This window comes from Equus asinus, chromosome 2, assembly GCF_041296235.1.
Source record: "Equus asinus isolate D_3611 breed Donkey chromosome 2, EquAss-T2T_v2, whole genome shotgun sequence".
NCBI classification, from domain to species: domain Eukaryota; kingdom Metazoa; phylum Chordata; class Mammalia; order Perissodactyla; family Equidae; genus Equus; species Equus asinus.
Window position 1 is genome coordinate 161,598,521 of NC_091791.1, and position 27,230 is coordinate 161,625,750.

General features: G+C 34.5%; 1 protein-coding gene across 2 annotated transcripts in view; it reads right to left on the minus strand.

The window, feature by feature from the left end:
* Window positions 1-9,864: 9,864 nt before the first annotated feature.
* The window catches only part of KATNBL1 (katanin regulatory subunit B1 like 1), a 45,244-nt gene continuing 27,878 nt past the window's right edge, over window positions 9,865-27,230 (minus strand). For both annotated transcript variants that reach the window (XM_014847296.3, XM_070503915.1), the window contains exons 2-10: window positions 21,204-21,334; window positions 20,234-20,274; window positions 18,696-18,975; window positions 15,898-16,016; window positions 14,920-14,970; window positions 14,737-14,826; window positions 14,317-14,406; window positions 13,402-13,495; window positions 9,865-11,865 (exon numbers count right to left, since the gene is read on the minus strand). In XM_014847296.3, coding sequence (XP_014702782.1) covers window positions 11,833-11,865; window positions 13,402-13,495; window positions 14,317-14,406; window positions 14,737-14,826; window positions 14,920-14,970; window positions 15,898-16,016; window positions 18,696-18,975; window positions 20,234-20,274; window positions 21,204-21,320 — 915 coding nt within the window. In that variant the 5' untranslated portion in view covers window positions 21,321-21,334 and the 3' untranslated portion in view covers window positions 9,865-11,832. The remainder of the gene's footprint in view (window positions 11,866-13,401; window positions 13,496-14,316; window positions 14,407-14,736; window positions 14,827-14,919; window positions 14,971-15,897; window positions 16,017-18,695; window positions 18,976-20,233; window positions 20,275-21,203; window positions 21,335-27,230) is intronic.

A 27,230-nucleotide genomic window follows, 5' to 3' on the forward strand; every position in this document is an offset into this window, starting at 1 on the left:
TGCGTATCATTTGTAATTAAAAATGTGACCTTTTCTTGAAGAGCCAAAAGCAGTCATTTAGAAAGAATGTTGCTGCAACAATTAAGGAAAGAAAAAGTGAAAAATGGATACTTAGAATTTGCCAAGCAGCCATTTACTTAGTACGATGCAGGACACAAGCTCTGAGGGCATGTGTAGTCTAGCAGACTTACAGTCTAAATTAAATACGAACAAGGATGTACATGGCATGTAGAAGAAAATCAAAAAGCAAAGTATTATAAAGCAAGCTGGAAAAAGTCAACTTTATTTTTAGCAAAAATTTGAACTATATTAGTTTCTTTAATGGAATATTCACCTCAGCTTCCAAAGGTATTAATGGCTGAACAAGATAGTCATTCTTGTTAACAGGCTCTATGTTGTACAGCAGATCTCCAGAACTTACTTATCTTGTAGAACTGTAACTTTACACCCATTGAACACAACTCCACATTTCCCCTTCTTCCCATCCGCTGGCAATCACCAGTCTATTTTTTGCTTCTGTTAAGTTTGATTATTTTAGATACCTTATGTAAGTGGAATCATAAGGTATTTGTCCTTCTGTGACTTATTTCACTTAGCATAATGTCTTCCTGGTCCATCCATGTAGTCACAAATGGTAGAATTTATATTCCAGTGTATGTATAAAACACATTTTCTTTATCTATCCATCTGCTGATGGACATTTGGGTTGTTTCCTTATCTTGGCTGTTGTAAATAATGCTGTATTGTGCACTTAAAATTCTGTTAAGAAGGCAGATCTCATGGTAGATGTTCTTGCCACACACATATACAAAAAGGAGACAAGGAACTTTGGAGGTGAGAGATATGTTTATTACTCTGATTGTAGTAATAGTACCACAGGTATATATCACCTGTGTATAGGTCCAAACTCATCAAATTTTACGCATTAAATATGTGCAGCTTTTGTATATCAATTATACTTGAATAAAGCCGTAAAAAACTAGAATAAATTTAAGATGACCTGGAAATGGTGTAATCAGAATTCTTTTGGGTCAAGCTCTTGTAAGGATAACTTCCCAGCATCTACCCATTAAACAGGTCATAATATGCAGGAAAGGGTGGAAAGAACACAAGAGAAAATGTCCTTGAAAGTTGTACCTCAATCCAGTTGATGCCACTATTCTCCAAAGACATCAGTGTGGATAATGAATTAATATATAAGTATGGATATCATATACTAATTTAGAAATAAAGTGATAGCCATGGTATACAAAACTCCCTATTAAACTTAATCATTACTTGAGTTTTCATTATAAAGGTCTGAGGGACCTATCAACACCAAGGCAAGTAGCTTCCCTCTTTTGCAGCTAGCCATCTCGTAAAAAGTAACGTGCACTACATAAAGAAAAACTTTAAAATGTTCAATATACTACCTTCTGCATTTGAGTATGAAATTGCTTAGATCTGGGTCTTCCTGAAAGTATATATAAGAACTAAAGCTTTCAAACTCTTTCCCAGTAGTCTGGTTTTAGAATCACAGTACATTTCGTAGTTTAGAACTCTTTGCGGACAGGGACTGTACCTAAACTATGTGCTTAACATCAACAAGCATATAGCAAGTAATCTGTTGATTATAAACAGCCTCACTACCTGAGCCAGTTCACATCTTATTACCCACTGGGTATCTGGTAGCTCAAGGCCTCTTTAGCATCTGGAAACAATGACATGCAGTAAATAGAGAACTTTAGACAAAGCTTCAATCATACCCGTTAGCATTCATTGGGACATAAAACCACCTTAATTTTCCAATAAAAGTTTAGGGAAACTTACTTGAAATATGACTTTTAAAGAGCTGTATAATCAGAACAACTAACAGGAGAAAAGAAATTTCTATTAGTCGAACTTAAAGAAAAAAAATTCCATAGATTCAGCTTTAATTTTGAAGCTCTGTTCTTCATACAAATTTAACACTTGTTAACAACTTATTTGTTGAATGTTGAACCAAATATGTTTCTTTTGTATCTTTAAACATTTTGCTTATAATACTTGTATTCATATATTTCTCAACTCAGATCACTGCTAATAAATATTATTAGAATGTACTTCAGGAAGCTTTTCCTTCTATATAGTCAGCTGTTGATTTTTTCTTTAAAAAAAGATGGAAAAGACGGATCAAGAGATAAAAGTAGCAGACAAGAAACTCATACCACATGTGATACGACAAATGAGGGTATGCCAGCTGCTACAAGCGGCTCCTAGAAGCTGTGTATATTTTATAAATATCTTTTAATTAAGGTATTTGATTTCAAAGATATAAGGCAGTTCCTTAAATATCACAGTAGTCAACAGCTGAATTAACATTTTGAACAAAAGCACTAAGTTTTATGTCATTTAAACACAAAACTTATAACTGAGTCCTCCCATACCAATTTATATTTTCAAAGATTAGGTCCCATTACCCAATAAAGATCATAGAAAAAGAAAGTCATGTTATTTTCACTTAATTCAAATTACGAAAGTCTATCATTTGTCCAAAAAAATCTTAAGAAGATATATGGTATACTACTCTCAAACATTAGCTACCCTCTTGAAGATTACACCAAACACACGTCAACTATTATAATCACTGTAGCTCTCATTATTTCCAAACTTATGTCAGTATTTAAATAATTAATGAAATTTATAGAAAATAACTAGTTTAGATAATTTTACCAAAGTATAATTTCTAGTTATCACCAGAAACTTTTAAAGAAAACTTTTGCTATTTCATATTTTGAAGATTTGTAGGATGAAGTCATCACACATTAATCTAACTACATGGATCCTGACAAAGCAGAAATGATTAATTAAATTATTAGACAAAGGCAACAATAACATGGCCCTGAATCAATGCTATCAGGCATTCTTAAAAGCCTAACACGTTAGGTTTATTTTGTTTCAATTGCTACAGTCACCTTTAAAAACTAATTTTATCTTTAATTAAAAGGCTCAAAACCAAAAAATAAAAAATTTTTGAATACTTAAAAATTATTAATTACAAGGGTAATAACAATTTTCTGTTGATCTGTTTAGCTGTTAAATTGGCTTAATAAGTGTAAGTCAAAAAACAAAACTATACCAGGTTAAATCACCAATAATTTATGTGAAGAATAAAGTTTTATTGCTGTTCTCTAAAACAAACATTTAAATCGTTCTTTGTGAAAACAAGCCAATGTAAAGTGTGACCTTAGAGTTGATGAAGACTAAGGAATTTCGCCTAGTTAGTAGTGTAAAAACACTAATATGCTATAGAATGATCATTCAATAAAAGTCATTAGTGCACCCATTTGTAAGAAAACTGCCCTTCCTTTTCTCAACATAAAGATATAATAATCTTTATGGTTGATTATAGTATAGGATGAGAGAGTGATCCTAGGCATAGGACAATATTCATTTTTAATATATATGGGTATGTGTGTGTATGTACACACATATATAATTATTAGCCGTACCTACTTCTGTTACTATTATTCACCATTAGTTAACTTTTTCTAACACTGTGACTTTCCTCCAGGACAGAATGCAATAATTACTTTTTAATTATGGATATAGAATCTAAACGACAATTATTTAGGCAGAAAATTATTCAGTTAGAAGTATCCTGGGCCCAGCCCTGGGGTGGCCCTGTGGCCAAGTGGTTAAGTTCACACGCTCTGCTTCGGTGGCCCAGGGTTTCGCTGGTTCGCATCCTGGGTGCGGACATGGCACTGCTCGTCAGGCCATGCTGAGGCGGCGTCCCACATAGCACAACCAGGGGCACTCACAACAAGAATATACAACTATGTATGGGGGAGGCAGGCGCTTTGGGGAGAAGAAGAAGAAAAAAGATTGGCAACAGTTGTTAGCTCAGGTGTCAATCTTAAAAAAAAAAAAGAAGCACCTCATTAAATAGACTCGTTATAGAAAATGTTTTGAGAGTCAAGTTATTAGAAATTTATTTGGAAAGGGCTGAAGCTTAAAAATCAAATCTTAGTTCTATCCCAACTCAATAGTCATAGTATTGCTCAATGTTATGTCAGTTTCATACATAAGGGCTGAACTATTATTTATTTAGAAAATTGTGTTATGGCTAGAGGAAATACACCACAGTATAAGTTGAAACTTTGTTCCCAAATATTTAGGATAATTGAAACAAATCTACATGATGTTTCTTTTCAAAATAGAGAAGTTATATTCCTTACAAGACCTCTCCCTAACATTAAAAGAAAAAGGTAATGATTAGCAATGGTCAAAGAAAACAGAATCCTTTAATAAGAATGCTTCAAAAGTAATTCTCAAATATTTTTTTCGGCTTCTTCCAAATTCCCCAAGTTATCAGTAACCGCTCAGAATATACAGCTTTAATAGGCAAAAACAGGGGCCAGCCTGGTGGCACAGTGGTTAAGTGCGCACACTACGCTTCAGTGGCCCAGGGTTTGCTGGTTTGGATCCCGGGTGCAGGCATGGCTTGGCAAGCCAATGCTATGGTAGGTGCCCCACATATAAAGTGGAGGAAGATGGGCATGGATGTTAGCTCAGGGCCAGTCTTCCTCAGCAAAAAGAGGAGGATTGGCAGCAGATGTTAGCTCAGGGCTAATCTTCCTCAAAAAAAAAAAAAAAAAACGGTGAAAACATTTTTCAGTTACCTTCAAGCTTTTCTAGTGTTTGGAAAGTAGGAAACAATATACCAAATATCACTATGTAGAATATGAACCCATTTGCATTAAAAATATGCATACACATATAAGAAAATCCAGAAGAACACACACAGTGGGTCCTTTAGATGGATGAGATTATGGGTATTTAATTTTCTTCTATTATTCTATTTTCCTAAATAAGAATGATCTACTTTCGTAATTTCAAAAAGGAACTTGTAGGGGCCGGCCCGGTGGTGCAGCAGTTAAGTTTGCACATTCTGGTTTGGAAGGCCGGGGTTCACCGGTTCAGATTGTCAAGCCATGCTGTGGCAGGCGTCCCACATGTAAAGTAGAGGAAGATGGGCACAGATGTTAGCTCAGGGCCACTCTTCTTCAGCAAAAAGAGGAGGATTGGCAGTAGTTAGCTCAGGGCCAGTCTTCCTCAGCAAAAAGAGGATTGGCAGTGGATGTTAGCTCAGGGCTGATCTTCCTCTAAAAAAATTTTTTTTAAATTTAATTTAAAAAAATTTTTTTAAAAAAGGAACTTATAGGAACAAAACACTATCTCACATGAGTCTCAATCATTTTAAGATCAAAGCAGAAGAGAAACATAAAACACCAAAGGGACACCCTCAATTCCAATAAAATTTATATATTTTACACATTACATGAAAATACCTTAATTTTGCGCTTTATAGATGGTCCTCACTTGCATGGATCTTGTATGGAACGTAGAAACATACAATAGAAAAACAAATGTAACAAACTTTAAGAATCAAACACATTTTAGCTAAGGTTTTATTTTTGTTGTAGCATCAACATTTATAAACCAACTTCCTAAAACAAAGAAGTGAGAGAAGAAAACTGGATAGTATTCTAGAACTACTCATTTTTAGCTGCTATGCTATCACAAACAGCTTTAGATTACTAAATTATTTCTTCATACCATGCATGCCCAAAGATGCCACACCCTTGTATTTATTCATAAGAACTAAATGCCTGCTATTTGCCAGACTTTGTGCTAGATACTGGAGATGTGACAGAGAACATGGTCTCTGGCCACATGAAGCTATCAATTTAGCTAAGAAGACAAATAAGCAATTAGAAAACACTGATAAGTAGTGTTAAGAGAACAGGGTTGAGATGACAGTTATGGCAGAGACCTCTAACAGCCAAAGAGGCTTCAGAGGCAGCTTCCCAGAGGAACTCTTCTCACTGAAACCTGAAGGCTAAGAAAGTGATAACTGGGTGAACTTGTAAAGTGTGTTCAGGCAAATGAAGCCTTGCAGAGAAAGTCTACAGTTTTCCAGAAATTGAAACAAGTTCATTCTAGCTAGAGCATCGGGAGTGGAGGGGAGGAAGTGTTGTTGAGAGATTGTAAACCATACTGTTTAGACTCTCTCCTAAGAGGCCTTAAGGAGTGACATGGTAAGATTTGTGCTTTACAGACTATTATGGGGCAACATGTATGGAGAACAGGTTGTAGGGATGTAGGACCCGTGCCAGAGAGACCAGTCAGGAGGCTGCTGGAATAATATAGACTAAGGTAATGGCAGGAGACGTGGAGAGGGGTAGAAAGATGAGAAATTTAGGGGTTTGCACTAAAAAGATTTGATGAGTGACTTGGAGAGATGATTCACAGGTTTGTGGCTTAGTAATTGCTGCTATTAGGGCTATTCAACGAGACTGGAAACCCAGGACTCAGTAAGAACAGACTTTTTATCCCTGTGTGTGCAGGGGGAGAAGGGGTAAGGCCAGTGGAAGGGAGTGGAGGTGGAAGAAGGAGGTCAATTCTGGATATATTGAATTTAGGAGGTCTACAAGATATCCCGAATGGATGCTTCCAGTAGGTAACTGGATGTATCACTTGTGAGGGAAGAGTTACGTTTAGGGCAAGATATGTATTTGAGAATGATAAACATATAGTTCGATGTTTTCTCAACTTTTAAAAAATCCATGTCATGTGATCAACCAAAAGCAGCCTCCCTTTCACCCCTAAAATGAGAACAATTAATGTAGATGGTAAAGGAAGCCATGGGAATAAACAACATTTTTCAGGGAAATGGTAGATTGAGAAAGACCTTAAGACAAGACTTTGCAGAACATCACTGTCTAAGGGATAGGCAGAGGAGCCTTCAAAAGAGTTTGAGAGAGTTGGTTTCTCTCCTTTACTGACTTCTTATTATCTATTCTAAGTAGGGGAAAAGGAATTTGGATGGCAACTGGAAGAGATAAGCCTCTTCCAAATCTTTTGTAAGCTTTTTGTTGTTATTAGTGCCATCAAGTTGATTTCCTAGTGACCCTGGGTACAGCAAAGTAGGACCCTGCCGGGTCTTTTTGTGCTATCCTCTCACCTTCAGGCACTATATCAGACAATGCTCTGCTGCCATTCACAGGGTTTTCATGGCAAATTTTTTCACAAGTGGGTGGCCAGGTCCTTCTTCCTAGTTGGTCTTAACCTGGAAGCTCTGCTGACACCTGCCCACCATGGGTGACCCTGCTGGCATCTGAAATACCAGTGGCATAGTTTTCAGCATCACAGCAACATGCAGCCACCATGATATGACAACTGACAGATGGGTAGTGTGGTCCCGACAGGGAAGTGAACTCAGGCCATGTACCATGGAACCTTAACCACTAGACCAGCAGGGCTGGCTTTTGTAAGCTTTAGAACCTGTGTAAAAGAAAGCCATCAACCTTCACTTCTGTTGTTGTTGAGGCTAAGCTGTTACAGAGAGGAAATGGTGAGAACACTGCAGGGCGAGTGAGAGGTGGGGTAGGTCCCCATTCACCTGTTCAACTAATTTTATACAGAGGGCTAATGAAGTTTTCTTTCTTTTTTTAAAAATGAAAACAGAAAAGTAAACGGATGCTAACTCTGCTCCTGACTCCTGGAAGGTGAGGTCTAATTCCAATCCAGGCTCCATGTTGCAGGTTTGATTGATAAACACAATACAGTAATTCTGGAAGTAAGCAATTCTGACTACTCATCTATTCCAAAACTCCCATTACAACTCTTTCTTACCATAGAAAATACTTTGGATCAACTCATCTTAGCTTTGGTGTAAATCCATAGTGTCATAACAGTCTCAGTTGCGTCCAGGATGTTAAAAAAAAAAAAGAATCCTGGTTTAAATCTGAATGAAAATATAGAATACGCAAAGCATAGAATTAACATTAGTTCATGTATATCTGGGGGCTGAACCTTTAGCTAGACTCCTGGCATCTTCCATCTGAAAACTTCGTAGTTCAGAGAATATTAATTTTGTATATCGAAACAGTACTAGATAACAAGCTTTGCTATGGAAAATACTGGCAGCTGTGGGGCTGCCCTTTCACAGAACTACTGTAGACAGTAACTATGTAATTTTGTGTTTTATGATTAATTATAGTCTATAAGGGAAAATACTGTTATATATACTATGTTTCATTTGTAGTTGTACTTAATTTTTACTGAAGTTTGATTTTAGCAGATACTAAGTCAATGATCTGACCCAGAGAAAATTATAATGACTACATTATTTTAAATAGTTTTAGTACAGCATTGGAAAAGGTACTTAGTATACTGGGCATATGATATACAGTATTTATTTTTATTGTTATACTTGGTGCTGTTATTGACTCAATCAAGCTATATTACAAACTAGAAGCATATAGTGTTTAGGGATGAACTTTTTACTCTATATTCCTGTCACAGAATCAAAAAGGAGGGGGAATAGTGTGTCATAAAGTTTTATGACAATTTTCAAGCTAGAATCAGAAATTAAGGGAAAAAGAATAAGATTGGAGTAAATACCTACCAATAAATGTTCACCAATACTATTTTCATCTGAAGTAATCCAGAAAATAAAATCTGTATCGAAAGATAAGTAGTAGTGCATCCAAACGGATCACTCCAGTTGAGTCAGCTGCTTGTGATTCTATTTTTTTTCTTTAAATAAACAAAGGCAACTGACATTACCATCTTATTCTTAAATACGAAGACAGATAACTGGGAATGACTGATGAAATATTAACTTAAATTTTGCTTTTTCAAACTCCTTGAATAACCACCAAATAAACATTTAAATATGATGTCTATTATCAGTATTTAATAGCTAATACTCATTACTCAAATCTGTTACCATTAATGTTAACTATATCAACAACTTGCCAAAGACAGAAATGTTCTAAGTTTGAGAAGACCACTATTTCAAAGGGCATAAATACAGCTTTGAACCCACACAACCATTTTTAAGATTAGGACATGACATGTACATGTCTGTTTAGGAGCATTAGGATTTAATTCCTCAATATCCCTTAGAGTTCAGTGCTGATATTAATGATTTCTCAAAACAGATATAGATATTTATATCTATATTCTCATATCTTAGGATTCATGTAAATAATCTGTGTCAATTACTTTTGAAATTACTGCCAAAAGATTAATTAAAAAAACCATCTGATAATGCTTGCTTCCTAACTTTTAACCCTTATTCTGATCATGATGACTCATTACAAAATCCATTTACTTTATTCCTGGTAGAAACAAATTACTTGATTATAACCCTCTATCACTTCAATAAACTACCTTTTTCTAGACTTGCAAAGTCTGCAAAGCCCAGTACAAAAGACCTAAGAAGGTAGAAGAGGTAAAAAGGGCACGGAGACCTTAGGTAGTCCCTCAGTTCTGTACACTGCTTAGCAGCACAGCAACAAATGAGCAATGACAGACAGCAATTGTCCTAATCTAGGTCAATACAACAGCCAAAATACTTTGTAAACACTTTCTTTGGCTCCTTCTGGAGATCAACACTGTTCTGATCAAATAGCATGAGAAGAGCTTAATAGCAACAGAAGTGTTCAACAATATTTACTTATCTAACATCTTTTATCCAAGAATCTCAAAATCACCTAATACTCATAACTCAGTAACTGAGAGAGGTAGGAACTAAGGTAAACTGCAAAGGCCAAGAACAGAAATTAGGAGTGTGCTACTGAATAATTTTTGTGAGCTAAAGACTCTGCTGCCTTATATTCCTCTGAGTATATAAAATGGAGTGTTGTCTACTCTCATTCAACAAATCCAAACTTAGGCACAAGAACTCAGTGTTAACAGGATAGTACCTTTTCTTAGTATGTTTCATTTGTATTTATACTTAGCTTTTACTGAAGTTTGATTTATTGAAGTTTAATTTTTAGAAGATACTGTTTAGTCAATGATCTCAGAGAAAATTATAGTGACACAGTATTTTAGATATATTATTTTAATATATTATTTTGAAGATTAAAAGTCTACAATATCACATAAATTATTTGAGTTATCTTTCCATTTGAGGTGAAGGGTTTATGCTAAACTATACACACCATCTGCCTTGTGACCAAGAGCTGAATTTGTGAGATAGATAGCTAAGAGAAGGTGCAATCTGTAGCCATGAGTAGGTGCATGTATGTATAGAAGGATGGAACTCCTGTCCTTAGCCTCATTAGCACCAGGCTCCATGTTAACTGGTTCAAACTGCTAGATAAGACAGTGATAACTAAAAGAATAGGACAAAGGAAGGTTATATTTCATCATTGTCAGGTTTCACAGAGATGACACAGGTTTACGATTCAAATTCCCACCTCCTGAAAAACAACTTCTTAAATAACTCAACTCTCATATCACAAAAGTGCAGTAATCTGAAATTATTCTAATCTAAAGACTTAAAGAAAACAGCCAATTACTACAATTGATGTTTACTGTGAGGAATCCATAGCTATATGAAATATAGCTACACAAAAAGAGAACTCAATGAAAGAGAACATTTTTAAAGCAAGAAAGATGCTTGTTTGGGATTCACATCAGTAGTCACTGATTGGGTCAATGCTAAAGATTTACATTCAAGTGCTTGAAGGAGTACTGCATAGAAATTTGATTACCAAAAAATCTTTGCTCAGATGCCTCTTGGGTTCATTACAATGAGATGATGTACGAACCAATAGTGGTATTTAAATCCCAATCACTTTCAAGATAGGTAAGATATACAGCTGTTAAGACATTCCAGAAGCGGGTTCACTGACACTAAAAGTGGTATTAAAAAAAAAAAAAGACCTCATTCTGCTGGCATTTCATACCAACCATTGGAGGAGGTAGTAATGTAAAGTGTTGGAATTTAAAATACAAGGTCAGCACTAACTGTAAACATTTCTAAAGCATTGCATGTAATTCTTTAAAACATATGTAGTGAAAAAGAATTAGAATTTATATAAAAATCAGAATTAAAAAAAGCAAAAAATAGAAATATTTAGTGAATTTACTCAAATGAAGGAAGCTTAAAGGATACAGAACTGAAAATATTAGAAATCTATGTACAATAAAAAGTGAATATAAATTAGCCAACTCCATGAACATTTCCACTTAAGCATTCATACAAATACATATTCACCTTTCTCTTTTATATAGGAATAACACATACACACATGACATGATGATTCTGGCAAAAAAAATCAGAGATGCTAAAAATATTGTCAAGTTTTAAAAATGGTGTGGAATAAGTTTTAACAACAACATTCTACATGAATGAAAACCCCTGATTTAATTCCATAATTTTATCATGCCAGAGCATGGTTGGTTTTAGTTTTTTTAAAACAGATATTGGTATCATACACATTGGCTTATTAATAATTAAGGCATTTTGTATACACAGTATCTCAGTGTGGACAAAAAACTTTTAGTATTGATTATTTGCTATGATCTTTTAAGCTTTCAAAGTCTTTTCAACATAAGAAAATAGCTGCACACATTTAAGTGTTCTCTTATAAAACACAGTCTTTAAAAAAGTAGTGATGATTGGTCTTTGTGGTTCCTAGTAATAAGTCTTGTCTTATTTTTTTCATATAGTATAAATTATATTCTTACGCAGGACTGCATTAAGACCCAGTAGTTTTTAAACAATGTTACCAAATAACCATATAAATCCCAAATGCAGCAAAGGCGAACAATCTTCATAGTGCACTTTCACCTCACTGAAGTTGAAGCTGCTCCTTTTGGATATTTTTCCACTTCAATGTGAAGTAGATGGTTAGGATTTCTTTAGTGGTTTCATTATGTGGCTTTTAAAAAAAATGGTTTTGACTTCTTCCACAGTTCACAGTTCTCAGATAAGACATTTTTTGGGAAATCATATAGTCCAGGGATGTTGTGAATAACCACATGCTCTAGAGTAGATGAAGTTTCTCAATGCAACTGTAATAAATAAGCATCTACATCCTTAGAGAACAAAACAAAAACACTTCATTAGTAAGTACAGTAAATACACATATACAGAACCCATTTTCTTCTCCCGTTTCGTCACTTGATTTGCCTTAGTTTCCCTTTGTGATCTTTTGAGGGTAAAAGATGTATCTTACTCAACTTTTTATCTGCATTTGTTTAGCACAGGGCCTGGCACACAGCATGTGCTCTACAAATGTTTGCTAAGGGCTGAGTGAATGATCTGGTTCCTATGATGAAGCAATTCTGCTTTTATAGTTAAGCAAGATCATTAAATCATTCACGACAATTCGTCCAGTGCTATATAAACTCAAGCCCAGCTTGATGATAGCCTCTCTCTCTGATTTCTACCCTCAAGAAAATTACAATTGAGGGTTTAATATTATAAAAGAGGTTTTATCGTAGCTTAAGGAGCTTCATAGAACTTTTAATCACTCAATATTATCTTCAGTAATAAATATAGTATCTTAAGGTCATGTTCACAATAAAGCTTCTCGCTTTATACAAAATTACAATTGAGAGCAAATTTCAAAGGAAACAATAATTTTTCAGGTCTACTACCAAGAATACAAGGCCCCTCCAGAACAAGGTGATCTATCAGGTATGCTCTAAGAGTACTCCATTTTCTACCAACCTTTACTTCATTTTCTCCCCATTATCAAAAGAACACCAACAACAAAACTTCTGGGAAATTGATTTCTGTTTATAAGATTTTCATTATTAAGAATTCTACAGAGTAAAATTATACTCAGTGGTAACACAGTTGCTTGATATATCATTTTGCTTCTTTTACTGAAGGAATCCAAGAAGACTTTTACAAGTAAGTCCATGACAAAAATCCTCTTATTTAGAATATTATATTTTTTAAACCAAAGAATGTTTTTATATTTCTGGCTAATACCCATTTATGATGGTAGAATGCCCAGTAAAAGGGTGGAAATATTTCTTAACAATGACTTTTTTCTGCAATTATATTTTAACGACCAATGTTTTCCAGAGTTTAAATATTAAAATTCAGAATTCCTTTAAGAGACAAGCAAATCAATAAAGACCACTGTCAAACTCATACTGTAATCTGAACAGTTTACTTTCCCAAAAAGCCTAACATTAGCAAAAGCCAAGTAAAAATGAATACCCTCAAACCATTTGATTGTATTCCTCACCTCTTGCTTCCTGAGTGACACTGTGTTTTCAGCTGCCTTCCTTACCGGATTTCTTAACGTTTTTTCAAATATTTTTCTCTAATTGGAACTAGGTCATTAAATATCTTCTAGCACATTATTTCTGTGGCTGTATCTGAAATGCACTTGATGGCTAATTCCTGTGTTCCCTGCCACATTCATACCCAGAGGACCTTAAGCATTTGCAAATATGAAATTGACTTTACCTTATCAGAGTAGTACTGAATTACTTTGTCTAGAGATTTCAAAGAATTCACTTTTAAATGCATAATACTAATACATTATTTCTATTTTTTAATTAAGCTTTCATATAGACTTTAAGCTTAAATTTTTAAGCTTAAATATAGATTACCTTAGCTATATTACCAGTATATCCTGGAACCAAAGTAAGATGGTGTTCCTGTTCCCACAATCCACTTAACTGTTGTTTTAAAATCTGAATATTTCTAGGAGAAAAAAAGAAGAAAAGTTACAACACAAATATAGTATGATATGGACTTTGGTAGTAAATAGTAAATACACTTAATGAAAACAGTGTTAAATTTTTCAAGTATTTATCAGGAGAAAATTATACTATTTGAAGTCAAGCAACTCTTTAAAATAGTACATGCCAATTATGGAAATTAATGGTTACTTCGTTGTTAAACCAGGTAAGAAAACTAGGCATTTGGACAACCTGTTCCTGGGTATGAAGTGGGAAATTTTGAAAGCCTAGAAAGAAAATTATGAACTTTAGGAAGACTATTAGGAGATTTTTTTTGTAGCTTCATGATAATCTAACTCATTTGGTAGAATAGCCACACATTTTCACATCAAGACAAAGTCAAATTATGATTATAATACAGTTTTTAGAATTGTAATCATGCACACTGGACTCTCAGGTTAACGTCTACGTAGCCAAAGGACCCTGCAGGACGCCTCCATTCTGTGCCTCAATACTTATCCCACTCAAGCCCATGTCTTTTTCTCTCCCTTACTCATTATAACTGACATGAGGGTTAAGAGAAGGCTGTACTTCTCCCTTCTAAAGTGAAGGGCAGGGTTCTACTAGGAGGAGAGATACAGGGGGTTACTGGGCTCTGGAATTCAACTTCCATGCACAATTTTCACATGCGAACAGTGTCCCAATTTAACACTTCTCTGAAAAATGAAGAGAATAAATATTATATACTGACAATCTTGGAATAAAATTATCACCTAGTTTAATCAAGCTGCTTTTCTAAAAAAGATTTTAGGAGCATGAATTTATCTTTAAAAGTATACTTACCCATCATTTCTAATTTCTGTTTTGGATGACAGTTCTGACCACCACCTTTTTATGACTGCTTGAAGCCAGTTTAAACCAACTATTATGTACCTGAAAGGACAGTTTGTTAGAAAATTCAAGTGTTTTCAGCTTTACAAAAGATGGTATCCATGCTCTCAAAAAACACATACACACATTGATTTTTCCCCCTTTTAAAAATTTGTTTACTTTCACAACACTGTATTTTATGTAACTTGTTTATAGATGCTTTTGTAATTGTTCTTTAGTCATTTTATATTCTTTTCCTAATTGGACTATAAGCAACTTGAAAACAGAAACCACGTACATCTTATGGAGCTCAATCAATTACAATGCATGCACAAGGCGCAAAATCAAGGATGCTGAAAGAGAAAAGTGAACGAGATTCAGACTAGCACTTACTCTTCAAATTTGCTTTTAAGTAGTGACTTTACTAGAGGCAACAAGTCCACACAGCAGCCAAGTGAGATGTATTGTTTTTCTTCCTGTAAACTAAAACAAAGAAATACTCAGTAATAAAAATATGAACAGGCCATAATTTTTCCTTTTTTAAACTAATTTTTTTCTTAAAGATATTCTTTTTACCTATTGGTGAGAACAGGAAGGCAATCCACCACGACTCCAAGGTCTTCTATCCTGTGGGTACAAAAAGGATAGCCTTGCTTAGAGAGCAGATTCCTTATTTACTTTCATGTGATAACTTTCACACTGCTTTTGAGAAATTCACTCATTCAACAAATAATCCGAGTGTCTATGATGAGCCAGGTGCTGAGGATACAGCAGTCAACAGATAGAGGGCTTGCACTCCAGTGTGTATGTGAGTGTGGGAGGGGGCAGGAGAAGGCAGAGACGGACAAGAAACAAACAAGTAAAATACATAGAGCACACTGATGGCAGTAAGTGCTATGGAGAAAAATAAAACAGGAAAGAGAGATAGGGAGTGAAGAAATATGTATTTTTAAATAAGGTGGTCAAGGAAGGCCTCACTAAGGTAACATCTAACTAAGGTAAGAGACTTGAATACAGTGAGGAGGGTAATTCTCAGGATTTTCATTCAAAGGAGATTTTTAAAAGGTTAGTCTCCCATACCAGTATCTCTTAGTTTAATGGATAAGAATCTTAGAGAAGGTAACCGCTTTGTTCAGTCTGATAGAACAGATGGTTTTCTGTATTTTGGTTACTCTTAGACTGATGATGAAGGTAAGTTAAACCATAGTGTCTCTATTGAAGCTAAATATAGAAGTTTAAAATTTTAGCCAGTAAAGAAGAGGCGCTTCTAGATTAACACATTTGAAATTACTTTTTAAAAAAATTTTCTTTTCTTTATTTCTTTGTTGAGGAAGATTGGCCCTGAGCTAACATCTGTGCTAATCTTCCTCTATTTTGTATGTGGGATGCTGCCACAGCATGGATTGACAAGTGGTGTGTAGATTCACACCCAGGATCTGAACCCCCAAACCCTGGGCTGCCGAAGCAGAGCATGCAAACTTAACCACTATGTCACTGGGCCGGCCCACTGAAAATTACTTTTACTGAACAAAAAGCATAAAAGGTCACACTTACCTTACCAAATAAGCTACAAGTTCACTTATACTTCTCTTTCTCCAGAAAGTTAAAGCTACATTCAATCTCAAATTCCTACTGAACAAAACTTGTGCCATTGTTTCATGGTCCTGAGAAACCTGAAAAGCAGACATCTAATTTATTATAAAGCACATTGAAATGTGATATGAAGCTATTTTTTCCAAATAAATTATTCTGGTAGATATATTTTAAAATTATGCAAAGATGACTCCTTTTACTGACCCAGAAAAAGAATATTGCAATTGAACATAGTAAACAAAATGATCTGAATAAATTAGGGCCTGTTTATATTTTACCAATACTTTTTATTTGCTACCATTTTTCTTCTAAATTTCAATAATTTGTAAAACAAATTATTTTTAGCTCACCTACAAACCTAGGATTCAATTTGTAATGTGGATTAAAGGAAAAGGTAAACATGTAGGCTAGTTATTACCAACTGAATAGCATAAGAAGGGTACCATAAAAACTCAGTTCTGTGACAAGTATTTAAATTCATTCATTCATTTTTTTCTATATAATAAAGTAATATATTCATGTTGTAAGAAGTTTAAATAATTTAGAACTGTATAAAATAAAAAGTGAATACTCTCTACCTTCCCACAAAAACATCTAATATCACGTCCTAGAAGTAATCAGAGTTAACAGATTAGTATATATCTTTCCAAACCATTTTCTAGACAAAGACAAATTAGGTACATAAAAAATTAAAATCTTATAATACTACATTTTTGAAAATCTTGCTTTTTCACATATATATGAAGATTTTTCAGTATCATAACATAGAACCACCTCATTTTAAAAAAACACTTATATATTCTCCAGTCTTTATGTACCATAATTTATTTAGAGTTATTCTGGTTTTTCCCTATTAAAACTATGCATCAATGAACATCCTATTTATGCAAATATGTGCACTTGTACAAATACTTCTGTAGGATTAATTTTAGGATTGGAACAGCTACATGAAAGGTTACAGATATCTGAACTTTGACAAAATAATGTGGTATCACTTTTAGATTTAGGTTTTTAGAGCAGGCACTAGTCAATCAGGAAAAAAGGTCTGAAACAACAACAGAGCAATCAATAAATCTATTAGTTAAGTGCAAGGTTAAGGAAGGTTTGCAAAAAGTAGTGAAAATGGGAGAGCAAAGGAAATGTCTCACTGTGACACTAATTCAAATGCACAACTGAAATCTTTTTTTTAAAGGCATTTACACTCAGAATGTTTATTCCCTCAGTTCAACTGAAGAACCAACCTAGGTCACAATGTAGACCAGATTTCTGGATTATAAGCCACATGTTCTTTCCTTCAGGGTATGTAGCTTCTATGATTATCTCATCAGTGTTGGCCTCATCACTTCTATAACTATGTGAAACCAGGATTGGTGTGTTTTTTGCCCACCAATCTTTATCTCCTCAGAGCCTGCAGAATGCATTACACAAGAGGAAACCCTCAATACGTATCTGTGAATGAATTAGTATGACAGTGATTCTCTTTTACCTTTGTTACCACTCTCCAGGGCCCATTATAATTCACTATTAAATCAAATTCTCCTTACTTCCTCTTTTCTCAGATACGACACACACTTCCTTCACTTCTCCTAACATTGTTAACTTTCTATTACTCCAGGACCTAATTTTTACAATAATATTTCACTAGTAAAAAGAATATTTTTTTGCATCATTTCATTACGGTTTAATTAATAACGCTTTATTTTCTACCTTTCTTTACCCTAAATATGATGCTCATCTTCATTCACCTATACAGACTTATGACCATTTTACTTTAAATAGATTTTTTTCTGCTTATACACCACAGAAGATGCTTTTTAAGCTATCATGCCAGAGAGAAACAATACTAAGTTAACCAAATCATAGTTATAAAAATTAAGGTACATTCAAGCAATGCAATGTTACATGTATCTATTAAAAAACTGTAGCAGCATTATTTAATCACTTGGGAAAATATCCCAATTTATTAAACATAAACATCAAGTTATTAAACAATATATACAGTATGAAGAGAAAAGAGATCTCAAAAACTTAATACTGTTATTTCCAAACGTTGAGATTATGGATAATTTTTTCCTTTGGGTTTATTTACTACAACATATACAGTAAACATGTAATAATAATTTTTATTATAAACTCGTGTGTTTATAAATTTTATCAAATCATTCCTTCAAAAGACCAATTTTTTTTAAATGACTATTTTGAGGTAAAATTTACATACCATAAAATGCATCCATTGAAAATACATCATTCAATAATTTTAAATAAACTTATACAGTTGTGCAACCATCACCACAATCCAGTTTTAGAGAATTTCTGTCACCCAAAAAAATTCCCTTGGGCCTATTCAAACAAGTAATTTTGTCTGAGCCAGAAGAACAGCACACCTTAGCAGGTCTGCCTGAACAAAGCTTCCACAGGGCAGCAAAATGTGCCTGCATGACTGGCTTTGGTGGTCCACTTTTTAGGCAAGATTTCTTCCCTTCCTTTAAATCTCTACTGGCCCATTTGCCATTCTGGATATATACAGCAGCTTGTCAATCATTTCATTCCATTTCAGACATCATTGACTTAGAGAAATGGAATAAACTGCTGATTCAAATTTGGTTAATATAGAAAAATTGTACTGGGAGTTAAAATCATTCAAGTAAGTCTGAAATCAATGGGTGGCGAATTAGTCTGCTAGCAGAATGTGGCAAAAAAAACACAAAAAACCCCAATAGTGTAACAGGAATAAAGTTAAGCTTATATAAATGACTTACCTCAGAAAAAAACCCACCATATTTTGATGATGGGCTTTCTGTCTGTGAAGAACTAGAATCACTGGAGTTAACCAAATATGTTCGGCTATCATGGCGTAATTTTTCAGGCAGGTGGCCTGCACAAGCCAGTTCGTTTTCTTTATTTGCCATGTCACAGCCCCCACTTCTAGGGGACTGTTTTTTTCTGTAACAAGTATTTGGAGAAGAATGATGAACTTTCTTTCTATGATAGATCACCTTACGTAGTTTATCTGGGCTTTTCACAGCTTGTCCAACTGTTCTGTAAAAACAATTGATTTTCTTAAATGAAAAAGAAGCACATGAAAACCTTTAGAAGTTTTTAAGAGAAAGATTTAATACGTAACATTTTGTGATCACAATCCACTAAAATTAGAAGTAAATAGAATTAAAAAATTCTTAACTCTTAGATCGAAGAGAAAAATTACAAACCATCTGGAAAGCAATGAAAGGATGATACTTTATACCAAATGAAAATGAAAAGAAGCATAACATGCTTTTAAAGTGAAATATTACAGGCCATTTTGGGAGTAAGAAAATTATAAAAATTTCTAGTCACCTAATCTTTTTCTAACAAATTGACACAATAATTATGTAAGTTTGAATATCTTAAAGTTTATTTTGATTAAGTTGAAGTATATTTAATTTTGTTTGAATCAGATAAACCACAATAGGGCAAACCTCATGGTTTCGTATGGTGGTTCTCAAATGTTTTGGCCTCAGGATGCTTTGCACTCAAATATTCTTGAGGTTTCAAAATAATTGTTTTATGAAGGCAATATTTATTGATATTTACAACAGAAAGTAAAACTGAGGAAATTTGTTAATTCATTAAAAAAAGACTCATTACATATTAATATAGAATATTTTACCCAAAAAAGTCCTATATTAAAAAAAGTCCTATATATATAGTGAGAAGAATGGTACTGTTTTACATTTTTGCAAAATCTCTAATATCTGGTTTAACAGAAGACTCCTGGATTTGCACATCTGCTTCTGCATTCAGTCTATTGTGATATCAAATATCATGGAGCCTCTGGAAAACTCTACTGTACACTTGTAATAGAGGGAAAACGAAGAAGGTGAATATGTCTTAGTATTATTGTGAATATAGTTTTGACCTCACAATCTCCCTTTTCAGGCTTCAGGGACCTCCAGGGTCCTCAGATCACACTCGGAGAACCAGTAGCTTAGTAGAAAGTGCCTTTAGAGTTTGGCAGGTCTGAGAATAAATGCCATTTTTACCATTTTCTGGGTGTATGACCCTGAACAAATCAGTTAACTTCTCTGATCTTCAGTTTTTCTCATCAACTGTTAGGGTAATGCTATCTACTAGTAGGACCATTTTAAGGAGTAGAGATAATACTGATGTGTTTAGCACAGTGCCTGGAACAAAGGAGCTGTTTGACAATATATTAATTATTATTATAATAACAGAGAATATTTATTTTTTATCTATTTTCACTCTTACCCAGTTTTCAATATTTGCTGCTTCCCATAAACTTTAAAGCAGCTCTTACCTATTTATATAAGCAGCCAAGTGTTTTGGAGATTTCTTAACCTGAAAAATAAAAATAGTTACTTGTAGCACACTTAAGTTCCTTAATGAGGCTATGTAAACTTCGTGATTGTTACCAATAAATCTGAAATTCAACTGTTAAATTTTTCAGATTAAAGCTTTTTCTGTTCTAAGACTGTAGTCTCAACCATTTGCTACAACAACATTGTATGCAGGCATTTTTGACAAAGCAACATATCCATCTATTTTCCATACCACTAGTCACATATTATATTTACAAGGTGCTTAATAAGTGAGTTGAGTTTTATGGTTTTTAAAGAAACTATATCAGTGCTAATGAGCCTTGCAACAGTGAACAGTGAACAAAAAGCATTTCTGAGATTCCTCTTTAATATTAAACCAAAACATTCAAATTATATCATATCAAAACAGTACACTGGCCAAAAAGTTTTTAGAGCTTTCAGAATATAAAGTTTTCAATATTTCATTAATTCTACTTAATTCTGAGACATTAAGCAGACTCATCACTCTCTCATTGTTTATTATGGTTTAACTAGAACTATCCATAGACCTAACAGTTTAAACTACCTGTGATGGACTTAAGGATTACGCCTCCCCAAAATTCATATTTTGAAATTCTAACCCCTAAAGTGATGATAGAGGAGGCAGGGCTTTTGGGAGGTGATTAGTTCATGAAGGCAGAGCCCTCACAATAGGATTAGTGCTCTTATAAAGAGACCCCAGAGAGCTCTTGCCCCTTCCACCATCTGAGGACACAGCAAGAAGACAACCATCTATGAACCAGGAAGCTGGCCCTCACCAGATACCAAATCTACCATGACCTTGATCTTGGACTTCCCAGCCTCCAGAACTGTGAGAAGTAAATTTCTGTTGTTTATAAGCCACTTAGCCTATGATAGTCTGTTACAGTAGCCTGAACAGAGTAAGAAACCTAGAAACTATGGACTTACCTCCTTCATGTTCTTATTAGTGAATTTAGAGATCCTTTTTCTAGGAAGATCAATGTAATGATCCTCAATATTATTACAAAAGTTCCGCTTTTTAACATTGTGGGTTTCAGATGCCATAATCTCTTAAATACCTAGACATCAAAATAAAAATAATAAATGGAAAATACAAAAAGCAAAAGAGCCTGATTATTTCCTTAATACACATACAAAAATACAACAGCAGCTCCATGCTATGTAAAAGAGGTATGTGAGTAAAACAGAGGACATAGTTCTAATTCATACATTTTTAAAAACCTTAAACAGGAGGAAGCACAAGGAGGGCATTCCAGGAAATCAAGGCTCTTTCTGTTTTCAGTCTTCAGTTGCAACCAGTTACAATAATATGGAATGTATTTTTTGCCCATGCAACATGTCAATCTCCCCATTTTCCATATTAGTAGCCATATATTAAATTTAAATTTACAGGTTATGAAATCAGGTCTATATAGTAGTGGTATCTGTGACATCCAAATGTACAGAAGCCTAAAATTTTGGAACCAAATCACTGGGTCAAATACAACCACAAGCAGCTAGAGGAACCAAAATCAGACTATATACATCTGACTTGGTTTTATGCCAAATCCTTAAATTCTTCTTTCACTCTTGCAGCTAGCTCTCCAAAGCTTTCCTCTACCTTTGAAAAAGTAACCCATACTCTCCTACTCCTCCAATTATACCCAAAGGGGGAAAACAGATGCTATGACTTCATTTAATATAACAGAGGAAATCAGTGAAAAATTTCCCCTTTGTACTCAGGTTTCACACAGGAAATTTGTTTCAGATCATGCCCTGAACACAAGTTCCTCCCTCATTCTTTCCTTAAACAGTTACTGAGTGTTCACTATATGCCAGGCCCTGGAGTTAATGCAGATGATACACAGAGACCCTGTTCTAAAGAATCATTTAGGAAGCCTTTTGAAAACATACCTTTCTGGTCCCTAACTTCAGACTATAACTCAGGAGAGGTCTCTGGAGTAAAGCCCAAAGCAATTATATTTTTAAAAAGCTCCACAGGTATTTCTGATGCACACTCCTAATAGAAAACCTGCCTTAGAGAATGCTCCAAAAGTATGCACAACACATGAAATTCTGCAAATAATTTTAGGGTACTCTAAGATTTTCTACTGCTAATCCATGGACAGCCTTCCACCTGTACACCCAGGTTAAGAAATCTCTAGGATGAGACTTTTTAAAAAGTAAATAAATAATTGCAGCAATGCAATAAGCATTTTGACAGAGGGGACCCTGTGAGCTAGCAAAGCCTCAGTGAGGAGAGTCTTAAAGGACAAACAGCACACTGAGAAAACAGCATGTGCAGAACTGAAAGGCATGAAGCAACATGGTTTGTTTGGCAATCTCTTAAGTAGATGCATGTGACTGCAGCTTAGGCTGGGGGTGGGTTACAGTGGAGTGAGAAATGAGACTGGAGAGATAGGCAGAAGCTAGATCATAAAGGATCTTGCCCACTTTTTTTTTTTTTTTTAAAGAAAGGGGACTTTTATTTAAAGATAATGGACTAAACATATGCTATTACTTCTAACCTTCCCTGAAACTCCATTACAATGACAGTAAGGAGTTTTTAAAGGCATAAAACCCATAAGGACAAAGAAGAGAAGATGAGTTGATGCAAAACTGCAAAGCAGAAGTGACAAATGACAGCAGATCTGAGAAAGCCAAATCTTAAGTCAGCAATGAGGAAAGGTGAAAAGCAGAATCCCCCAAAGGTTCAGGAATTGGCAATACTGAGGATCTCAAGAAGTGGGGATAAATTTGGGCTTAAGAATAAGCAGACTGACTGAATATCCACTTAAGATACCCTTCCTCATCCCAGTAAAAGACTATGGTTTTACTGTATGGAGATTTTAAAACACAGTCCTTGGGATGGGAAACGCCAAGCACAAAGGAGTGTGAGAGGAACAAATTCTAAAACGGGGATCAAGTGAAAGTTTACATACTAAATGTTGTGACCTCTAACCTTCTTTCTACTTCTTGCCTCACAAGGGCTTGCAGCCAGGCTTATATACAGGGAAGAAGACTGCAGAAGATACTTCTTTGGGAACTCTGATCAGTCCTTGAGGGAAAGACATATATACTTACATACAAAGACATATATACATACACACACATCGAAAAATATTGACATCAGTGATGGTGAAAGTGCTCAAAGAACAATGTTTTATATCTTGATTATGGCAGTAGACCCAACTGTCAAAACTAATAGAACTATGCACTAAAAAGGGTGACTTTTTCTTGCATGTAAATTATATCTAAATAAACCTGACTTTCAAAAATCTTCAAGAGATTAGAACAAATCACATCCATGAAACACAAATGAGACAAAAAACAAACCAACAGACTCTTGAAAATTAAAAATAGGATATAATAAGATAGCAGAAAAACTGAACAGAAGTTGAAGAGAAAGTTGAGGGTATCTCCTTTTTACAGAGTAAAAAGATAAAGAAAGAAAAATCATAAAATTGGCTTAGAAGGACATGGAATTTCATAAAAAGTATAGAGGAAACAAAGAGGAAATCAAAGAAATAATTGAAGAAAACTGTACAGGGTTGAAGGACATGAATTTCCAAAGTGAAAGGGCACACTGATGGTCAGCATTGTGGATGAAAATAGACCTACAAAGCACATCATTGCCAAATTTTAGAGGACTAGAGAAGCTAGAGAGGGTGTAAACATACAAAAAAAACAAAACAAAAAATAAAGCCTAAAATCCAAACCAGTCACATACAAATGATAAAGACATACAACAATGCCTTCAAAATTCTTAGGGAACCTAAAATATTATATCCAGCCAAATTATCAATCAAGGATGAGTATGGGCAAAAGATATGTTCAGACATTCAAAGTTCCAAAAAATTTCTTCCCAGTAGCAATCAGAGAAATAATAAACAAAAATGAGAAACCCAAGAAATGGAGATCCAACAGGAGAGATGGGAAGGGAATTCCCAGGATGGTTAAGAAGGAAGATCCCAGGATGAAGGCAATGCATCAGGAGTAGAGGACAACCATTGCAGCAGGTTAACAGGCAGAGAGGAGAAGTCTCCACGTAAATGAAATTGATTTATAATACTTGGTGCTCATTAGAGAGGAGACAAAGAGAACTGAGGGAGAGTCAGACGGCACATTTTTTAAGTGCTAAAAGGAAAGAACTGTCAATCCAGAATCCTATATGTGGAAGAAATATCCTTCAGGAATGAAGGGGAAACCAAGACATTCTCAGGTGGAAGAAAATTAAAGAAGGAATCTTAGAACATCAAGGAGACAAAAAGAAAATCATAAGGCAAGTTACATTTGACGGTTGAAGCAAAAATTATAACACTATCTGATATGGTTCAGAATATACATAGAGGAAATATTTAAGACAATTAGATTACAAGTGGGGAAGGGCAAAGGGACATAAAGCGAGGTAAAGTTTCCACACTTCACTCAAACTGGTAAAATGACACCACCAGTAGACTGTGATAAGTTATGCATATGTGATGTAATACCTAGAGCTACTGCTAAAAAAGCTGTATTGAGAGCTATACTCAAAAATACTACAGAGGGGCTGGCCTCGTGGCCAAGTGGTTAAGTTTGCATGCTCTGCTTTGGCGGCCCAGGGTTTTGCCAGTTCGGATCCTGGGCATGGACCTAGCACCACTCATCAAGCCATGCTGAGGTGGCATCCTACACAGCAGAGCCAGAAGGACCTACAACTAGAATATACAACTATGTGCTGGGGGGTTTTGGAGAGAAGAACAAAAAAAAAAGAGAGAGAAAGAAGATTGGCAACAGATGTTAGCTCAGGTGTCAATCTTAAAAAAAAAACAACCTATAGAGAAATGAAAACGAAATGTTTAAAAAATGTTCAAGTAACCCATAGGAAGGCAATAAAAAGAAAACAGAGAAATGAAAAAATGAAGAGAAGAGAAAAAAATAAAATGGGGGAAACATATCAATAATCACATTATATATAAATGATCTAAACATAAACGTATCAGTTAAAAGTCAGAGATTGGCAGAGTAGATTAAGAAACACAATCTAAGGACACACTGTTTACAAAAAATTCACTTCAAATATAATGATATAGGGAGGGAGAAAGTAACAGGAAGAAAAAGATCTATCATGCAAATATTAATAAAAAAAGCAGAAGCTATATTAACATCAGATAAAGATGTCAGAGCCAAGGAACTTATCATGGATATAGAAGAACATTACATAATGATAAAAGGGCCAATCCACCAAGAAAACACAGCAATCTTAAATGTGTACTTACCAAACACCTCAGCTAAAAAAATACATAAAGCAAAAACTGATAGGGCTGAAAAGAGAAATAAAAAAATCCATAATAATCTTGAGACTTCAATATCCCTCTCAACAACGGATGGAAATTCAGCCAGGCTATAAGACAACACCATCAACTCACAGGATCAAATCAACACTTTTAGAACATGCAAACCAACAACAGTACATTATTTTCAAATGCTACAGAACATATACCAAGACTAAATCCTGGGCTATAAAACACACCATAACAAATTTAAAATAAGTGAAATCATAAAGAGTGTGTTCTCCAACTACAATGAAATCAAATTAAAAATCAATAACAGAAAAGATAATTTCCAAACATTTAGAAACTAAACAGCACATTTCTGAAAAATTCATGGGTCAAAGAGAAAGTCTCAAGGGAAATAAAAAAAATTACATTGAACAAAATGAAAATGGAAATATCAAAATTTGTGGGACACAGCTAAAACAGTGCTGAGGGAAATTTATAGCACTGAAATGCAGAAAGAGGAAAAGTCTCAAATCAAGAATCTAGGCTTCCACCTCAAGAACCTGGAAAAGAGAAGCAAAATAAAGCCAAAATAAGCAGAAGGAAGGAAACAATAAAGAACAGAAACCAATGAAACTGAAAGAAGAACAATAGGAAAAAAAAAATCAATAAGAGCTAGTTCACGGAAAGATTAAAAAAAGAGAAAACTCCAGGGAGAGTGACAAAGGAAAAAGAGAAATTACCAGTATCAGAAATGAAGAAGAGATATCACTATAGACTCTGCAGACACTGAAAGGATAACAAGAAAATACTACAATCACCTCCACAAACATAAATTTGACAAGTTAAAGGAAGTGGGCCAATTACTCAAAAAGCACAAACTACCACAACTCACTTAATATGAAATAGATAACTTGAAGTAGCCCTACAATTATTAAGGAAATTTAATTCATAATTTATAAAGCTCCCCAACTAGAAATCACCAAGCCTAGATGGTTTTACTGGAAAATTCTACCAAATATTTAAAAAAGAATGAACGCCAAATTTTACATAATCTTTTCAAGAAAACAAGAGTAGGGAAGACTTGACAATTCATTTTATGAAGCTAGTATTATCCTGATGCGAAAATAAGGCAAAAAAGTACAAAAAGAGGAGAACTACAGACCAATGCCCTTCAAGACTGTAGATATAAAAACTTAAAAATATTAGCAAATGAAATCCAACAATACAGAAAAGGAATTATAAACCATGAGCAAGTGGGGTTTATTCCAGGGATGCAATGCTGGTTCAATATTTGAAAATCACACAACCAGAAGAACCTACAAATAGAATATACAACTAGTACTGGGGGGCTTTGGGGAGAAGAATAAAAAAAAAAAAAAAAAAGATTGGCAACAGATGTTAGCTTAGGTGCCAATCTTTAAAAAAACTGAAAATCAATCCATGTAATCCACCGTATTAAGAGGCTAAAGAAGAAAAATCACAGTCATATCAATTGATGCAGAAAAAGCATGTGACAAAATTCAACAGCCATTCATGATAAATACTCTCAGAAAAACAGAAATAGAGAGAAACTTCTTCAACTTGATAAAGAGCAGAGCATCTACAAAAAACCTACAGCTAACATCACACTTAATGGTGAGAAACTCAAAGTTTTCCCACAAAAATCAGACACAAGGCAAGGATGCCCCCTCTTACAACTGCTTTTCAACATCAC